The following is a 19812-nucleotide window of genomic DNA, read 5'->3' as shown; positions in this document are numbered from 1 at the left end:
TCAATATAACTTTTAATTAATCAACTAGCGATCTGCCTCAGCTTCATTTCACTATTTCTTGCCTTTTAGTTAGTGATTTCGGTTTAAAAATTTTGTATTTTATTTCGGAGTTAGGTATACCTGTTCCTTGAGTTGTCGTTCGAGTGCGGCGATCCTATCGGCTGCCTCATCTAACTGCTGCATAAGGCCGTCCTTGTCTCGCATCGCGCCCGCCAGCCGCCGCTCCAACTCGCTCTTCTTGTCACTCACCAGTGCTAACTCCGCTTTCAGTGATTTCAGGCTTTGCATATGTTCCTGAAGGGACAAAACAGATAAAATGTTCATGAGTCACCATCAGCTCACTATACATCCCCACTCGGGGCTCGGTATCTTCTCTAAGTTAGAGTGACTAGGCTATAGTCAATCATGGTGGCCCACTGCAGGTTGACTCTTCACATATCTTTGAATTTCTGGCATCACGGCAACACGATGTTTCTTGATCGTAAGATCGTCGGGTAAATCATATTGGTACAGCGGGATTCGAACCCAAGACCTATAGATTACAAGGCAAGTGCTTAAACCCTTGAGTCACCAACGCTCTCACCGTAGATGCGTTTTTGTTATTTCTGTTTTACAAAGTGAGTTTCGCTAACCTGCAGACTGGTCTTCCGCATGGAGCACTGGTCTTTCAGGTCGTCGAGTTGTGCCAGCAGTTGCGCCTCGGTGGCCGCGCTGGCCTGCAGCTGCGTCGTCAGCCGGGAGTTCTGCGCCGTCAGGTCAGCTATCAGACCCGCCTTCTCTTCATCGCGCTGATATAATTGAAAGAAATTGTTTATTAATGTAAAATATTATTTAAAATCTGTCTATAAACATACTCAAAATAGTTCTTAGCTCTTTCATTGATGTTTTCGATGTTAGTCTGCCTTAGAATTTTTACTAATTCATGAATTACAACCCAAGACATTTAGAACAATTATAATGTAGTTAAATAGTTGAAAACAAATGTTTTTATGAGAAACCCTGATCTTATTAGGAGTTTTTCGGTCGTTGGATTCCAAAATATTGGCGAGTTAAGATTTATTGTGAGAAATTAATCAATGTAGCTCGTACAGTAGAACTTATATTGTAAATAAGTCTTTACATCTGAAATTATAGAGTTTGTTTTAGTTTGTTTAGTGACTCGTTACTCTTAACGAAAAACATTTCGTATAATTCAGTATTCAATATTAAAACTGACCTTGCTTACGTTTTTTTCTTGATCTAATAACGTAGTTGTTGATCTACTTTACATCAATATTACATTGACCCGTGACGATGTTACAAAGATTAAATGACATTCAGACAGAATGGGGCAGGACACCGCTGAGAAATATTTGTGACTAGCTTTCCACGGGGAATAAAAAAAAAAGCGAGTAGCCTACGTGTTCTTCCACACTATCCTCTACATCTGTACCAAATTCCGCCGAAATCCGTTCAGCCGTTTAGGCTACAAACTCTAACAAACATCCATCCATCCTTCTAAACTTTTGCAATTATAATATTAGTTAGAAGTTTGATTAAATAATACTGACTTCTATATCTAATTACAGATCATTGTTAGTAAAAAAAGGTTGAATCCTACTTTTAAATGTTTTAAAAAATCAATTAAACATTAAACAAACATATAAAAAGCTTGTTAACGCTTCCAGAAAAACTCAACTCCGGTGCTCGGCCGAGCTCAAAGACTGCTTCAGTCCGCGTGGTTAATCACGTTAACGCGTGGAAATAGCGGATTGATTGCTATGCTAAATTAACCCTTCAGACTATCGTAATAGTGATGGACAAAGTTGTTACAAAACCTCGGTTTCCTGTGGGTCTGAGGTCGTAAGCGTCCGTGACGCCGGTACGCAACTTCGGATTAGATGAGATGTTAGTTTTGATAATTTCGTTTGTATTCATAATCCGAAATCTTTCTACTGTTAAAAAACAATTGAATTCCTACGTCACCTTCACGGCAACATATGTCGATATTTTGACTTGTAACGTATGAACATTAAAGTTAAAAATGCAAGACAACTTAGCTTTGTAATTACTTAAGAGGAAAAGGTGGTCAATCATTTAAAAGAGTCCACCAATACGATCGTTCAATCGTCTTTGTAGAGTTCATTGTGCAGTGTAAATCGATAGAAATAACATAGAAGACTTAATTATTATTCAGTAGATACGTTCTTAGAGCAATGTAATAATAAACTCTTTGATATTAGACCGACAAGAGCTTCCGACTGTCCTGGGAGCTCCTACAATATTATCGACTTCCGTCGTAACCGACCAACCTTCAAGTAAGTTTGTAATCTATTACCAAAGCACATTCATTTCTTTAGAGGAATTTTATTGTATCACTTATATTAACAATTTTAGTTATTATTTGTTGTAAATCTTCTTAACAACTATCAATTGATTACGACAGAGTTAATCAAGCGCTCTTCTATTTGACATTGTAATATTTCGTTGTAATTTACTAATAATATTGCAAACAATTCTGTTTGGTTAGCAAATATTGCAGATAAGTTGATCTGTTGGTAATATTGAGCTGCTTAAAACGGCGTGATCGATTGATTGAGCCGGCGTCTAAGCAATAAAGTTACCACTTTATGTTACCATTTATCATTTTACAACATAGACGTTGGTCAGAATAAGGGACGCATTTAGGTGTGGTTATGGATGAAGTAATTCGTATTCATTTGTAAAAAGGCAGGATCATTAATTGTCCTTTTTGTTAAATTTTATAATTTCAACTCTTTTCAACATTGCCCTTTTTAATTTCAGCTACCTACCTGGGTTCCAATTATTGTGACCGTACAGCTTTTTACAGGGCCTCTAGATTTAGTATTAACATAATAATCCATCGATGTTTGGGTTTATAAAAAAAAACAGCTTTTAAATTAATTACCACTAGTCGGCTGCGCCTAGTACTATGACGTCACAGTGTAGATGGCGGGCAATTAGGGTGCCTAGGCGTGGCCAGGCGACCTTGTCGGGACACGCAACGGAACCTAATTCATCGGAACCTTTTAATTAGTGACGTCGTTGACGTCACAATGAAAAGTATATTTTCGAAGGAGACGCGACCCGCCCTGTCGGCGCACGGGTCTAATGCTGATACGAAAATGTGTAAATTTACGAAATCACATTAGGAACCTTTAAAATTATCAGTATTTCTCTACTATATCAAAATCTATTGCGTAGTTTTAATGATCTAAGCATACATATTGTCAGACAGGTAGCGGGAAGCGACTTTGTTTCTACAATAAAGAGATTTACTCTGAAACATAATACTGGATAGGTACTTATTCCTCGTTAATTTAATGTGGAAAATAAACTTTTAACTCTTCTATGTATTAAAGCAAACGTGCTGTTAAAATCCCCTTAATTTCTATTTACTGAACGTTAACAGTTGACCAGGTTAAGCTGGTAATCGGATTCAAATCCTCGTCAGGATTATCGTTGAAAATTTCGTGACTTCACTAAAATGTATGGTTTCGTTAACGTAAGGTTCCACTGACAGCGATTAATATTTCCAAGGCCAATTGACAGTACTTCCTTCAATCGATTAGTCAGTGAGCCATGACCTTAGTACGTCAGTCTGAATATTAAAGGTAAAATTACTTTGTAAAAGGTCACGATATCGATTCAATTGTTTATCTTTCCATAGTTGGACTGATTAATATACCTGTAAAGACTACTAACGATGAAAGTCGATAACAGCCCTACTGCATTATGTTTGTTAAAACTTCTTTTATCCTAACTTATAGACACTAGAAAACGCTAATAATCGGACCCCACAAACAGCCTTGACTCCACTCGTAGGACTACCACGTCCGGCGAAAAAACTCATGAATTTAACAATAGTTATTTCGTGATTTAGAGGTCAACGGCTGAACTCATTGTTCAGCACCGACACTGGGACTGGACAATTAGCCTTGCGGGCATCGGAGCCTATTAAGATCGACAGATACTATGCATTTTAATAGAATTTTAATTCACACGGTTGTAATTATAATGATCTTTACAATTTTACAAAACGTATTCAATAGTACAATTTTTAAGAATGCGCTGATTGGTGACAACGAACGTGTAAAGAAGTGCTGTCTATGAGAGCATCTTGCCGTAGGTACCTGTTTGAGACTTGTGTCTTTAGAATCGATCTTGTTAGTGAGGTGTTGGATGTCATTCTGCAACTCCAGCAAACGCGCCTCGTATTCGCCCTGCGCCGTGTCCAGCCGCCGCCGCAGCAGGTGCTTCTCCTGCTCCAACTCCTGCCACAAACAGTATTTTACATTAATAACTAATAAAACAATAACATCCTTAAATCAATGGATACAATGCGCAAGATTTACAACAGACAACACAACGAACGACCTTCAAATGCCCTCAAATGATCAGTTAATGTGACCTTTGGTGAAAACTTATGCTAACTCAACTGAAAGTCTCCTTTTGCGATGATAAAACTGACTCTGAGTTCGTTTAAAGCTTAATTCTTAAAACATATGCAATTGCAATATCCCATAAGGTTAAACCGTTTGTAAATTGACAGCCGTAACTTATTTACCTAGTAGAGGAAACACGTGTTTGTTCCTACTTTCCGTCCATTTGCTTATCGATTGTTTCCAAGTTTATAGAAACTGAGGACAATTGACTAATTAACAATCGAGTTCCGGCGTGTCTAACAGATAAATACTCAAATACTTTAGTTGGTTGTTTGTGAAAGTGACAGTGAGGAATTTTCTTAATATTTAGTCATGTTAATGCATATCAGTGGAGAAATTGATAGAATTCTTTCTTTTAGATTTATATCAAAACTATCTGTTCCCATGCGAATTCATCCGCATGAAATTATAAAAATTTCATTTTATTGTTTACATTTGTCAAATTATCAATTGCAAATGTCAATATGACACGACATGACAACCTTGGCATTCTTGCTTCCTTGATGTTGGCAGCAGCTTATGGTCTCTTTCCCACATTAGAGTTTTTATCCAAAATATTTACCCCTAAGTTTAATAGCGTGAAAATATATAGCCTAAAGCGTAAGATAAGTGTAGGGCTTTTTATTAAAAAAAGAGTTATTCAAAAATATGCTGTAAATGCTGACATCTTAGGCAACAAAGAAGTGTATGTTTACGCTTTATTATATTAGTATAGATATATATGTATGCAACAAAATTAAATTATAATGCATGTAAATTATGAAAAGATTATCACCTTTTACGAATAACAATAAAATCGATAATTTCTATATTGTTTTAATGCAGTAATTTTATATTATTTAGCAAAATATTGAATGGTTCATATTGAAACAGCAGGCAGACATTGTCAACAGTTATAAAAGTCTTGTACAATAGAAGTGCGTCAGACCAGCAAATGGTGGACACCTGGATAAATATTGTTTTCCATACTGTTATTCTTTTTTAATTCATTTTAAAGTTACCTATTCGTATAAAATTTAATATACTTCTAAAGTGTGACTTTAAATAGGAGGTAACAGAAACATATTATAGAAAATGTGATTATTGTTGCTAAATGAGGACAAACGTAAATTCAACTAATAAAACTATTCTATTGTTGTAACTCTATGGTGCAATGTAATTTTACATGTCAACATGTTCTAGTAAACATTCCTAAGTTCAGCGAATCCCAGAAGTAAAGGTAACTTTTTGAAGATTTCCCCCTAATATTAAAAAAAGTACAGCAAATATCTCTGACTAAAACAAAACTAATGATTGTTTTGTAGTAAATGTGTATCAAAAAGATTCAAAAGATATACAGCAGGTATTGTTAACATTTCACTTGAGACATTTACCTTCACTAACGCCATCTATTGATAGATCCTTTGTTTTTTTTAAATATTCATTTTTATTAAAAGTAAATACCAGGACACGAGGTGGCACTAAACTTGACAGATATAATACCTTTTAGAGAAAGTATCGGTAAAAAAAATGTTTTTCAGTATGCCTTTTTATACATTTTTAAATGTCTTTGATGTATACAGATTATATAGATGTAATGTCATTGTGGCACAATTTTTTAGTCTGCATTAGAAAGCAAGCGATGAGATACGCATTGTCTTGTCGCATGAGATCTCGGTTCAACTCGCGACTTAACCCAACATTTGAACCGTGAACCGTTATTACTATGAGTTCTATTTTTGCTACGATTTTCTAATTTTAATCTGGTTTTCACTTGTCTTATATTTTATTGTTAGAAACTTTTGTTGTCATCGGAATAAAATTATGACGGATAAAAAAACACGTACAAAAGGAGCGAATTGCACAAGGTGAAATCGATAAGTATTAATAACTAGCTTTCGCCCGCGACTCCATCCGTATGGAATTAAAAAAAAATACGTAGCCTATGTGTTCTTCCAAACGGATTGATGATGTTTGTTAGTTTGTAGCCTAAACTACTAAACGTATCTTGATGAAATTTGGCATAGATAGATAGGATAGTCTGGAAGAAAACATAGACTTACTTTTGTTTTTTTTTCTAATCCACGCGGAGTAATAAATACGAGTATAGTAATTAATTGTAGAAGCGATATTTTACATTATTTTGATGTAAATTAGAATTGTTGAAATGAAATTATTAGTCGCAAAGAAAAAACAGCCGACAGTCGGGCCATTGTACTCGAGACCTCGCTACCAAAGCCTTCTTAAACAATAGAGCCTTTATAAGTTGCATTTGACATCCATACGCTTTAGAAAATATTAAATTGGACAAATAAATTACTTAAAAAACACAGTATCTTGTCTGTCTTAACAATGTAATTATGATATTGTAATATATTTTTTCTATAAATAACAATCAAGCAACATTTACGTTATCCTTATAATGTTGTAAAGAAGTATTTGTGGTATACATTAAAATCGTTGTTTCTATCAAAGATAATGTAGTATTTGCAATATTTTGACTTCAGCCCACACTACAGCAGTTAGAATTCGATTAGGGCCGCTCTTTGGACGTTACCATTACACACGTCCTTATATTCACACTGAGGTAGGACAGTAACAAAGTTAGAGTACCTTGGCCATATTGAGAGGCAAGAAATATAAATTATTACAGGCACAGGGGAAATACAAGGAAAACGAAATCCAGGAAGAAGAATCATGGCTTAAAAATCTGCGCCATAAAAGCACCCGTTCCTTACTGCAACAGTGTCGGAGGTTCAAGTTGCCATAATGGTTGAAATGGCACTCGAAGAAGAAGAAGGACAGTTAACAGTGCAGCCCTCCTAGACAAAGTGATTTTCTATTAGCGATGTCGCTTGTAGAATAGACACAATGTTTAGGAATAAATACGGGAGTTTTTGATACGCAATTTTTGAATTTTCGATCAGCGATAGCGAATAATCGAATGTTACTTTATCTAAGAGGGCTGCACTGCTACCATTTGAACTTTGAACCAAAAAAGTAAGTATTGGGTTGACTTTATGTGTGCATTCAAAATAATCATACTGCACCGCTTCACGGTTCTGTCCTCGTGTGAAACTGGCATTACATCAATCCACCTGAGGTCATTAGGATGCGCGGACGCAACCCGCAACCTCTGACTAAGCCTAATGTGCACAGGGTCGTATTGAGTTACATTTTATTTTACTTATAAAATAACGCTCGCTAACAAGTGCTATGTGCCAATGCAAAAATGAATTAATGTAAATTTTGAGTTAAAATAATTCGCACTAAAAGAATTTACTTAGAATTTTTATTTATTATTTTTCAATTAAACATCTACGATCTTGATATGATTTGAATTTTACACTTCAAATAGTGTAACGTGATTTTTTTTATGTTAAATTTTGTTACTGAATATGCATGAAAATTAATTCTTTATTATAAGCTATCGAGTACGAGCCTGGTGTCTTCGTGTGTTTGTCCTCTTGCATACCAATGGCAGCACATATGACGGACATCGCTAATGCTCGCTTTCACTCTGTGCAGACCCTTCATGTCCTTAGAGTTTATTAAACTGCTAATGGTTGCCATAAAACAAATAAAAGCTAGAGAAAATCGTATAATGAACACTGATTTAATCTTTAAATGAACAGTAATTCAAAAGGTTTCAAGGATATTAAATGAAGAGAATTCATAATTTGTGTATTGCAGTTGATTTCCTCGGAACAGTCTGTGTCTGCACACCGTGACGTCACAGCTGCGTGCGCGGACGTGACCGCGCGAAACTACATTGATGTCTTTAAAATATATGCTTCAATAATAAACTCAAGGTAACATTTCGTGTTCACTTTGATATTTATTACAGAATCTTATTACTCCATCAAGGTTTCTTGTTAGCAATATTTGTCAGTATTAATATTAAAGTAATTTATTGAAGACGAGCTGTTTCTCGTGACTCTGTCCGCGTAGAACTAAAAAGAAAAAAGAAAAACAAGTAGCCTATCTGTTTTCCCAGAGTATCCTCTACATCTATGCAAATTTCATCGAGATCCGTTCAGCCGTTTAGGCTACAAACTCTGACAAACCTCTATCCATCCATCTGATCTGACATTTATAACATTAGTAAAAGTATGATTCGAGGAGTGTAATTCATGTATACTGTCAGTACAGTCAACTTTGTTCATGGCCGTTTCCTTAACGTCCGAGAATGACGTAATCTTTTTTCCTTTGTCTGATCTTGTAACACTTTTTTTTATCGAACAACGAAACAAATAGGATTTCCCCTTCTACGTCAGTTTAGTCAGTACGCCTTAAATCATTGACATGATTAAGAGGTTTCTACTCAGAATTAAAATAGACGAATGTATTACAATTTTTCTACAATTACTCTTTTGAATTTTCTTCCATTACAAAGTGTAATTAGTACCAAATTTAGGGCTACTAGCGCCCTGGGCGAGATTTATACTGAGCCCCTTTTAAGCACTTTTAAGGGGGTAAGCATGGTTATCTAAAAAGTATGATTAGCTTGTGGCACTCAATTCGGTGCTGTCTCTAGGGCAATTGTCCAACCCAGCCTTATCCTAACGCCGTCCCTGTGTACAAAGAATAACAACTAACATGTTTTAGAATCTTCGAAATTAGCATTTAGTATTGTACCAAAAAGTAAAAGTACTTAACACAAATGTTAAACTTACTTGTTATCAAGTAATATCTGGCATTACAACTTCCCAAGCTCTACTTGCGCCGTCCACAGCTTTCGCTTTTAAACATCAGTTATGTTTTTCTTATAAAATCGTAGGACCTAGTTTTCTGAATGTGTTCAGGTTCCCACCACTAGATGTCGCTGTTTTAAAACAATGGTCAGTTTTTGCGGAAGACATTGCTCAAGCAATGCGACCTCTGCAGCCATGAGATCACGACTTTTCAACAATACGCACAATAACTCTTTGTGACGTTTCAATGAGGTCAATACATTTTTAAAGCAATCTATTTTATTCTGGAGTTGTCAAAATCATGCATATAAAGAAATGTTCTTTCACGTTTTAATTTTTAGTATATCTGTACCTACATAACTGGGCTGTTTCGAGATTCGAGATTTATCTAAAAATCTAAAGATATTTAAGCATTACTTCAATGAGAAAATAGAGTCAGAAGTTTTATTATAATTTCCTCTTTTAACTTTTGTAAGAATTTCTTGTCACAAAATTCATATAATAAACCGAATTTAACGATCTAATTTCCACGGTTCTCGCGACTTGCGCAATGCATTTTTAATTTAATCAACAACAATAGCGAATTTAGCTTTAATTTGTCTACAATTGAGATTAAAGAATGTGGGACGTGAATTTGTTGAAAGTACAACACAATAAGCGGAGTTTATTTGGTAAATATTCAAGCTACAAACATACACACATTAAATCTAATTATGTAATGTAAAAAAGTATTCTAAATTTAAATTATTTTCGCTAAAAACTACAAATCAACCTAAATATTAAAGTGTGAAGTGAAATGAAACGAATTTAGAGCTGACCATAAAATCTAATTAAAGAATCAATTACAAAATCAAAATTGACAACACCTTGACCTGTTAAAATTACTAAAGACGCCATCTAGCGATTACAAGTTTATATTTACGCAATGTTTACAATTCAAATAAAAGTAAATCTAGGTTATCGACGAGACATTGAATCTTAATATACTCATCTATTTTTGTACGTAAAGGATAGAGAAAAATCTTGGTAGTGTTTTAAAGTATTGTATTTGACACGAAATTGTTTAACTAAACAACGAGAAGTCAACTGAGTGTTTGTTTGATCAACATCTCCCAGTTCTTATCCTCAGTCGTCACTCTTTTGATCATGTCACCTTTCAATCAATCCATCTCTTTCTAGGTCTACCTCTGCCAGTGACAAGATCAATTCATTTCCTCGTACTATAACAAAACTACATGATAAGATAATTATACCATTTCCAGGGTAAATGTGGTACTGGTTACAGGTCGGGAGTTTGACACAGATAACGCGAACTGGAACACGCACTATGACATGGGAAGGAAACCACACTAGTAAGCATTAATAAAAGCACACGGGAACTCAGTTATGAGGACGAACAGTATAACACACTTATGGACAAGTCACATAGATTAAAAAAGCTATCGTGCAAATAAAAATGTACGTAATTTTCTTTTCCCTTTGTTTTTTATTTGTCATTTTTATAATAAGCAAATTTTTTCTTTGTATTTTATGTATAGACACTTATGAATATGTCTTGCTCTTCACAAATGGGGAAAGAGATTGGCTCCTGCAGCACAGGGGAACCTAGTGCAGGAGCCAAAGCTCTCATGAAATGTATATATTTTTAAAGTGAAATAATAAAGAATTTTATTTATTATTTATTTTATTTTATTAAAAAACAAGTAATATTTAAAACAAGCTTTATTTAATCTTCTACTTTATCTCAATTATGAAACCAGTAAAAAAATAAGTAATAAACTAAACTAGTGCTATTAATTAACGGGGATATTAAAATTTTATTTATAACTTTACTAAGAGCGGGCGCACACCTTTGACTAAACAATCGCATAACCGTTGTGCGATGTCGATTGTTTCGCAGCCAATTCAATTATTCAGTTGCACAACTGAAAATCGAGTATGCGTATATCCATATAAGCTCTTAGAACGAGCGACTAAACAGTTGTGTGATCGTTTAGTTTCAAGTGTGCGCCCGCTTTTAATGTTTATTGTTGCACAAGAACAGTTATAATTACATATTGAATTGTAATTATTGAGGCGTCGTGCTATTGTTTGAACACAATTGTGATTGGCAGTTTGACCCTGATCTTCCGTAAAACATTCAATAGCAATTAGTGACGTCATTGTTATAACTGGTCACACAAGTTACAAACAACATGACTTAGGGTCTGTCCTACCATTGGCTGATAGAGGCTGAGATAGCTTAGAATAACGTTACTGTCAGATAAGGGAACAAAATTTGATTACCTAACGACAACATGTTCGATTGTCATCAGGCAATTTACAATTTGTTGGAACAGGCCCTAACAAATCGTTTTCTCGAGGAAAAAATGCTGCCGAAACATTATTAATAACTATTTTTTTAGTATTACTACAGCTAAATAAGGCTTTTAATTATCATATATAAGTCATATAACCTCCCATAAAGTTCCCAAACACCATAGTAATTGTGTTGCAATGAGTTTCGCTACATAAAACAGTTTCACACGAACTTTCTCTTGCTAATTACGCACTCGCCAGAGATGGACAATCTTATTTACCGGATAACATGATTGTTATTACTAAATGTTTATTAAAACAGATTTATTTTAAGTCCTGTAATCTACATTAAACATTATTTTCGGACTTAATTCACTCTGAATGAAGTTTAAAACAACATTTTAAACATTTAACTGTCCAATTTGAGGTTAGGTTCTAAAGACTATTAAATAAATAAACCTCTTTAGAATCATATTAAATCTATTTGAAACAATCTGCTTATGTACAAATATTTCAATTGTGTGCACATAGAGTGGTAATTCTAGTTACTCTACTTATGTAGGTATATAGTACGGTAGTTATTGTAGTCTACGTAACTACAAGAAACCACAGAGAAGTGCTCCGAGTGCGTAATCTGTACATGCTAATGAGCTGTAATTATTATTTAGGAAAGGAGATAAATAGAACTGAAGTAGGGCTGTCTACATTTTATGTGCTTTGTAATAAGATTTGAATCTAAACAAAACGAGAATATTATCTATTTATTAAGACGAAAGATTAGTCATAGGAAGATACCTCAATATTTCATATTGTTAAAGGCATTTCATTAAAATATTTTGTAATTATAAAGTGGCAACCCTAGCTAAGTTTAACACTGCATTATGAACAGAAAGGTTAGCTGTCTGGTTTAACATAAATCACTTGTTAAGTAAGACGAATGTATCCATTGCAAGTAATAAAACATTCAAACACCACTATTGGAGTTTATTTTTTAAGACAAGAAAATAACCATTATAAAGATTCACAAGTAAATCATGCTTAGAGCGAACACCTTTGACTAAACGATCGCACAACGATAGTCCATTGTTTCTCAGACAATTCAACTGTTTAGTTGCACAATTAAAAATCGAGTAGTGTAACTCCATATAAGGTCGTAGGACTAAAGCGAGACTAAACAGACATTTATTCATCAAATTGATGACATAATTAAGAACGTTAGTTTAATTAAAATAGGTCAAGTTACGAAGCAAGCTACGAGCTCCCACTTAAACTTAACTACGGATGAAACCAAACAAGTGTTCAGTTCGTGCTAAACAGAAATTGATCCTTGAGTCAGGGACAATTCGTTTCTTCTAATTCAAATCCAACTTTGAAGGATTTTACTTTAAGAAATTACAATAAATATTTAGAAAACGCATAAATAAAACTCTTAAATATAAAATAACTAGCTGTTCCCGTGCGACTTCATAAGCATAAAATTATGAAAATTTTATTATATTGTTTACATATGTCAAATTATCAATTGCAAATGTCAAAATGACATGATGACAAACCATAGCAATCTTGCTTCCTTGATGTTGGCAGCAACTTATGATCTCTTTCCCACATTAAGGTTTTTATTTAAAATATTTACCCAATATGTTTAATGGCGTAAAAATATATAGCCTAAAGCGTGACATAAGTGTAGGACTTTTTATTAAAAATAGTATTATTCAAAAATATGCCGTAATTGCTGACATCTTAGGCAACAAAGAAATGTGTGTTTACGTTTTATTATAATAGTACAGATATAGATGTTACCTTTCATGCATAGTTATCTAACAGTTCTACAATTTTAGACAATTATAAGAGTTTGTTAACATTCCTCGTGAGGTAACGTGTTGAGTTAACAGCTAATGCGGCTGCGAACAGCATATTTAGTGTGGGAATGCTTGTCAATGAACAATTATATCATAACGGGTAGGCAGGGGCTATGAGAACTGTGCTCACAATGCAGGGAGTCAGGGTTAGGGAATGTAGTAGAATTCAATTCGCTTCATACTTCGAATACAAACACCACAAGATCTATAATTTACGCATGTAAACTGAGACAAGTTTTGGATTTAATTTTGTGAGCATGTCAAATGGGTAGGAAATAAATGTCTTTAACTATATTATATCTATACTAATAATATTAAGGGAAAATATTAGTTATTTTTGTATGTATTGAAATAACTTAAAAACTACTGGGCCGATTTCAAAAAATCTTTCACCAATAACTTGCTAAGTAAGCAGTGAGTAGCGTATACTTTTTATTATTTTTAAATTCACGCGGGCGAAGTCGCAAGCAACAGTTGGTTTTTAATAATAAAGCTATTGCTGCTTGTTATTTGGAATATTGGTTGAAATTAAACAATATCATAACAGCTCTCTTTTCTGTCTCATAGAACAATAACTGTGAAGTAACCAACGATAGCTGTGGGCTGTACTACTGACCGTAATGCCACTGTCGTGACACATTCCCATAAGGAATCAATTCTTTACTAGACGTATTACTGAATGCAATGTATATCTATACTAATAAGAGGAAAGATTTGTATTTTTGTATATATTGAAATAACTCAAAAACTACTGGGCCAAATACCATTAGAAAGATAATTTTTCTGTGGCTGTATTTTTATTACTTTTTTTAATTTCACGCGGATTAAGTCTCGAACAGAAGCTAGTTTTTCCATATAACAAACAAACAGAACGTCTTGTTGTGTAAATCTACAGTCGGGGAATCTGTCGGTATTCCATTTTTAAAACTATAGTCATTTTAATATTTTGTACACACTGAGACGTTAAGGAATAATAGGGAGCTTTTGTGCTTTGGAATTACTTTTTATTATTATTCCGATGTTTGCGTAACTCATTGGTAGCTAATTTATTTATTTTATTTATTGGTGATAACCACTCAGCATATGTGCTGATCTTCCGTGGCTTTTAAAATAGATGGCACACATGTTTAGACATAACAAACACATTCTCCATTACAAAATAAAATGTACATTGTCACAATATAATTTAGACATATGCAATTGATAACCTGACACATTTAAACGACAAAATAATATTTTAGCGCGCATTGGCAGAAATCACGAATTGGTTATTTGTAAGAAGTTTGTCTTGCACGGGACAAGACAACTGTAAATTGTACACTGCAGATTTTTCCAACTGTACATATTACTTACCATATTACCTTAAATGAATGTACTGAAGATATTTGTAGTCATTACCTGTAACAATAATAATAATTATTAGAACATTTGTAAAAATTGTATGGTTACAAAATATATTAATGGAGAAATACATTTTGTATTGTTATTGTATTTAATACGTGTTAAATCGTTTTAGAGTTTTTCACAGGTGTCAAGAAATTATTTACAAGAAGGCATTCTTTGTACAGTCAATATAAATTAAAGTATACGCATAAAATGGACATGTAATAAGTCGAATTAAATAATCAAGATACAGTATTTTAGCTATGACTAGCTGTTGCTTGCAGCTTCGTCTGCTTGAAATTAAACGTAATAAAAATAGCCTATGTTACTAAGTAATAATATAGCTTTTTAAGTGAAAGAAATTTTCAAATCGGCCCAATAGTTTTTGAGTTATTTCAATAAATACAAGTCTTTCCTCTTTATAATATTTGTATAGACAAATGTTTTCGTGATAATTTACGCAACAATTCTAACATATCACTGAATATATCAGATAGATTTGCACTTAAAACCTTTTCTTCAAACAAAACACGGAACTATAATTGTATGTTTATTTGTGTATATATGCCATTTGAAAATCAACCTTACACCATATACTTAAGTTTCAATATAGATGATACAGCACTGCAACGAGGTAAAACAATACGCAGCTACAACTAACAAGAAACAATAAAATGTCGATAACATCTCAGCAGCGTACAAACAGTTCAGCGGAAACTGTTACTAAAAATCAATAAACATTTTCTTAAACCTCTGCAATCACACTTCATACTAATCATACTAATATTATAGATCCAAATATTTTGATGTGTTTGTTAGTTTTGTAGCCTAAACAGTTAAAAGGATTTTGATGAAATATGGCATAGATGTAGAGGATAGTCTGGAAGAACACATAGGCTACTCTGTTTTGTTTTTTTTTTAAAAAACGAGGACGGAGTCGCGGGCGAAAGTTAGTATTAAACTAAAGAAAACTCTACTAATCAGTTTTATGAATTTATTTCCTTATGAGTTTAAAATTATTTTCCTTCAAAATGTATGACTTAACAAAAAATGTAGACTTAATAAAGTTTTTTTCTCGAAGTAATCGCATAAACACACAAGGATAAATTAAGAGTCATAAAAACCTTTCATATGTCAGCATTTCAGTCAATGTCAGGCATTACCAAACGAGTTATCCAGCTGACTATATACATTGTACGAAGCATACAGACATTGTGAGGGAATGAACGTCGGTACCTAAGTCACGTATGATATCGCAGCACGACAGTCACAATGGCCGCCGAAACTGTTCGTGTTTTGAATTTTACCACATCTTGGAATTAAACCGATTACTTAACAGAATTTAAATTGTATAAGGTTTTCGTACTGTGATGCCACAGTTGCCTAAATATTGAGACATACGACATAGAAAACAATTGTTTGTTTTTTATTAAAGACCAGCTGATGCTCGCGATTTCGTCCGCGTGAAGTTAAGACGTAGCCTATGTTAGTCACCGATAACGTAGCTTTTTAATGGTGTAAGAATTTTTGAAACCGACCCACTAGTTTTTGAGTTATGTCAATACAAACAAAAATACATCTATTTCCTCATTAGACTATTATATAGACTATCTGTTGCTCGAGACTTCGCCCGCGAGAATTTAAAACAATAAAAAATACAGCCTATGTTACTCACTGATAACGTAGCTTTTTAATAGTGAAACAATTTTATGAATCGGCCTACTAGTTTTTGAGTTATTTCAATACTTACAAAAATACAAATCTTTCCTCTTTATAATAATAATATAGATTTGTTAAACTGTGCAATTTAAACTAATTATAGTGATAATGTTTGCATTGTTAGCAGCCGTTAGGTAGTTTGACTACAATTCACTTATAGAATGCATTCGCACGCTTCTTTCTCTTTTTATGCATTTACTGTACTTTAATAGTTTATTCTAGCAAGTCAACGACCTTTGGCTTAATTATATTTGTAAGAACGTGTACACACGCACGCGAAATTAGGGTTAAGAACCGTCCACACGTGCAGGATGAAAGCGAACTTGAGATAAAGTAGACACAAGAACTGTGTTTAGACGTCAACTTAGCAGTTAGTAGAAATAGAAAATAAAACGACATACATAAACAGCGGTTTTAAGCAATTTTGTATTTCACTTTCATTTAATATAGACAACATAATGTTACCATTTAGACAGAAAGTTTTCGCGCTGTCAAGATCTTTAGAAACCTGCCAACCAAAAAATATTAGAAGAAAACGTGTACTGAGGTAATGATTTTAAAATCATTTATCAGCATTTAAACATATGACTATCGGTTCTTGAAGCAATCGTATAATGTAATTTCAATGAAGTGGTAATCCGCGAGCCATGCCACTGCACCGCAAGCCGCAAGTCGGCACTCAATCTCCTTCACTGCAAAGATAATTTGCATAAACCACACTTACCTGCCACCACTTCTGACATGGAATTAGGTCAAATAACCATTTAATACACTTACATAACTATTATAAAAGAAACAAGGATGAAGTACATTACGCAAGATTGGTTAGGTTCAAAGAAAAACGACAGAAAACTGTCATAAAGTACAGTCGCTGAAATTCGTATTGTTCCGCTGTTAGAAAGATTGCTTTGTTTCTTACGAGACAACCTTCATCTCTTACAAAACCAATTACAACCAGGTAGCACTGAGTTTTGAAAACAACAGCATAAGTAGAATAAGTAACAGATATATACTACCAACAATTTTTTTTATTTGTACAAAGCATTTAAACGATTGAACCTTTTAAGTTGTAACCCCAACAAATTCCCCGACTGTAGTACAGTTTTCAACTAATCGTAGAAATGCTACTAGTGTTAGATAAATTTATTTTTACTGTATGCAAATAACGTTAAATTTACAACCAGTTCTATACATTTCATAAGAGATATTTCTTGCCGTATGGCATAACTTGCGTTGTTCTCACATTTCACAAGGAAACCTGTGGCAGAGACATTTCCCTGTAATATCATGTTTTTAGACGAATCAATAATTGTATATCTTCTCACAGTAACATGTATTACGTGGGAGTTACTGAGAACAATAGGTTTGACGTAATACTATGCTTTTTGCTACTAAATAAATTATTTCTTGGAAACTGCAGTTACATTTGGAAAGTCCTTAAATTAAAAAAAAAGCTTAGTAATATCATAATAATTACTCCTACAAAAATTCGTTCAAATATTGAACGACTCAAAACCAACGCAACGAAAGGCGTATAAAACACAACGACAATAATGACAGCGTACGCAATGACCTTGACCAAACACTGAAGATGGCACAGTCCGTCTATATGTCTATTGAAAGAAAGGACATTTGACTTCTATGTACCTATAATTTGTTAAGGGGAGCAGTAAAGAGACCGCCTGGGGCGCTTCACAATGAGTAGCGCCTAACCGAGCATTAGAGTCACATGTTTATTTATTATTAACCCCCTCCTAAAGCATGGTAAAAAGGAGACGTAAAACTGTCCCCCAAGAGGCAACACTACAACTGGTTCTAACTTCAACATAAATTACTGGACTGGTGACCGCTTATCGTCAAACTACACAAAATAAAATTCTCCAAATGCTGGCAATATTGCCGACCAAATCTTTACGGAGAGGTTAAACGTTAGAAAAAGTGTCGAATTAATATCGTACTAAAACTTTTAATTTCATAAAGGAAATATGTTCCATTATTCGATATTTATATTAATAACAAGTCTAATTAAGCAACATTACTAGTGGAAAGTAAAAGTCGTTAGTTATTCATTACCCGCACATTCGATCACCAGTGTCGGCGTATCTAGGTCACAGGCTAGACCTAGCCGCGCCATGCGGGACCTAACTGCCCGTGACGGGTTACAGCTGCATATTAAATAGATATACAAGAAATAATCTTACAACATTTTTAGTTCTAAAAACCGTTAATTGTAGACAGTAGCTATCTTTAAAAATATGTTAGAAAAGGATTTCGATTTTGAGTTAGTCTAAGAACGAAAATATGTTGTATAAGATCTAAATAATTGGTTCCTGGAAATTCCTTAAAAGTTTTTTAACCTAAATATATGCATAATTATATTAAGAGTTATACATCCCCACTGATGGGTTTACCCTATGTTAGGATGTGACCAGTCAACCACGCTGGCCCATTGTTGTTTGGTTGATTTCACACATATCTTTCAATTTCTTAAGCATATTTACGTTTCAACGTAATTAAAAATCTTGTCATGTTCACTGGGAAACTATCACTTATATTCTATCCGATGTTATTTTAGTACCGACCGGATGCATGTACCATAAGCAGTAGCCAGTGGCATGCAATTGATGTCACGACTGATATATGTTTTCTAATTCGACGCTAATTACAGTTGAACCTGAAAAAGCGGGAGTTGGATAAGAAACCCCTATGCGAAAATCTGTGTGATCGCAACGGACGACTTCCATAAGCGAGAGACTCCGATTAGGGAACCTCCATTAGCGAGAATGTTTGGTCCTTTGGATTCTTGCTTATTTCTTCGACTGTATATAGTTATTTTTCTACAAGAAATCGCTGTTAAAACAAAATAGACTAAATTAAGAACCTCATTTACTTAAAAAGTAACTAGTATTTACTCGTAATTTTAAACTATAAGTTGAAATGTTTAAATTATTTTTTTAATCTGTTTACTGTACTTATAATAGAAATAAAATAGCACAAAAATATATAAATTATTTACACAGACTGGTTGCAAACAGGTATGCATTCATTGAATTGTAAAGAGCAATGTGCATTTAATTGTACAAGTGTGTCAGTAATTATTGTCGGTGAATGTCGATCTATCAGTTGCAAGGGGCTAATGACAGGATGTCTTTGTTGGCATTTATACCTTTATGGTAAAAGCGCGCGTACACGTTTGACTAAACTATCGCACAAGTCGCGTTTTGATTCCTATGAGGTTATACGCACACTACTCGATTTTTAGTTGTGCAACTAAACAGTTGAATTGACTGCGAAACAATCGACAATCGCAGAACAGTAAGAAGCGAGACCGTATCAAATGCAACAAGGTTTAGATTTCTAGAATCTTAACGGCTTTTATAGCGCTAAAGTAGCTGTGTACATCAATTTTATTATTCCTTAATTAGTATTAAGATA

General features: G+C 33.9%; 1 protein-coding gene across 1 annotated transcript in view; it reads right to left on the bottom strand.

Annotated features, from left to right (window-relative positions):
• LOC106109045 (bicaudal D-related protein 1) overlaps nt 1-19812 on the bottom strand; it is a 56079-nt gene that overhangs the window by 13108 nt on the left and 23159 nt on the right. The window contains exons 2-4 of the mRNA XM_013290440.1: nt 4134-4274; nt 633-788; nt 121-294 (exon numbers count right to left, since the gene is read on the bottom strand). Of these exons, the coding sequence (XP_013145894.1) occupies nt 121-294; nt 633-788; nt 4134-4274 (471 nt within the window). The remainder of the gene's footprint in view (nt 1-120; nt 295-632; nt 789-4133; nt 4275-19812) is intronic.

This window comes from Papilio polytes, unplaced genomic scaffold (genome assembly GCF_000836215.1).
Source record: "Papilio polytes unplaced genomic scaffold, Ppol_1.0 DF821322.1, whole genome shotgun sequence".
Taxonomy (NCBI): Eukaryota; Metazoa; Arthropoda; class Insecta; order Lepidoptera; family Papilionidae; genus Papilio; species Papilio polytes.
The sequence above is the reverse complement of the archived record's forward strand: the minus strand, read 5'-3'. Positions and strand labels throughout refer to the sequence as shown.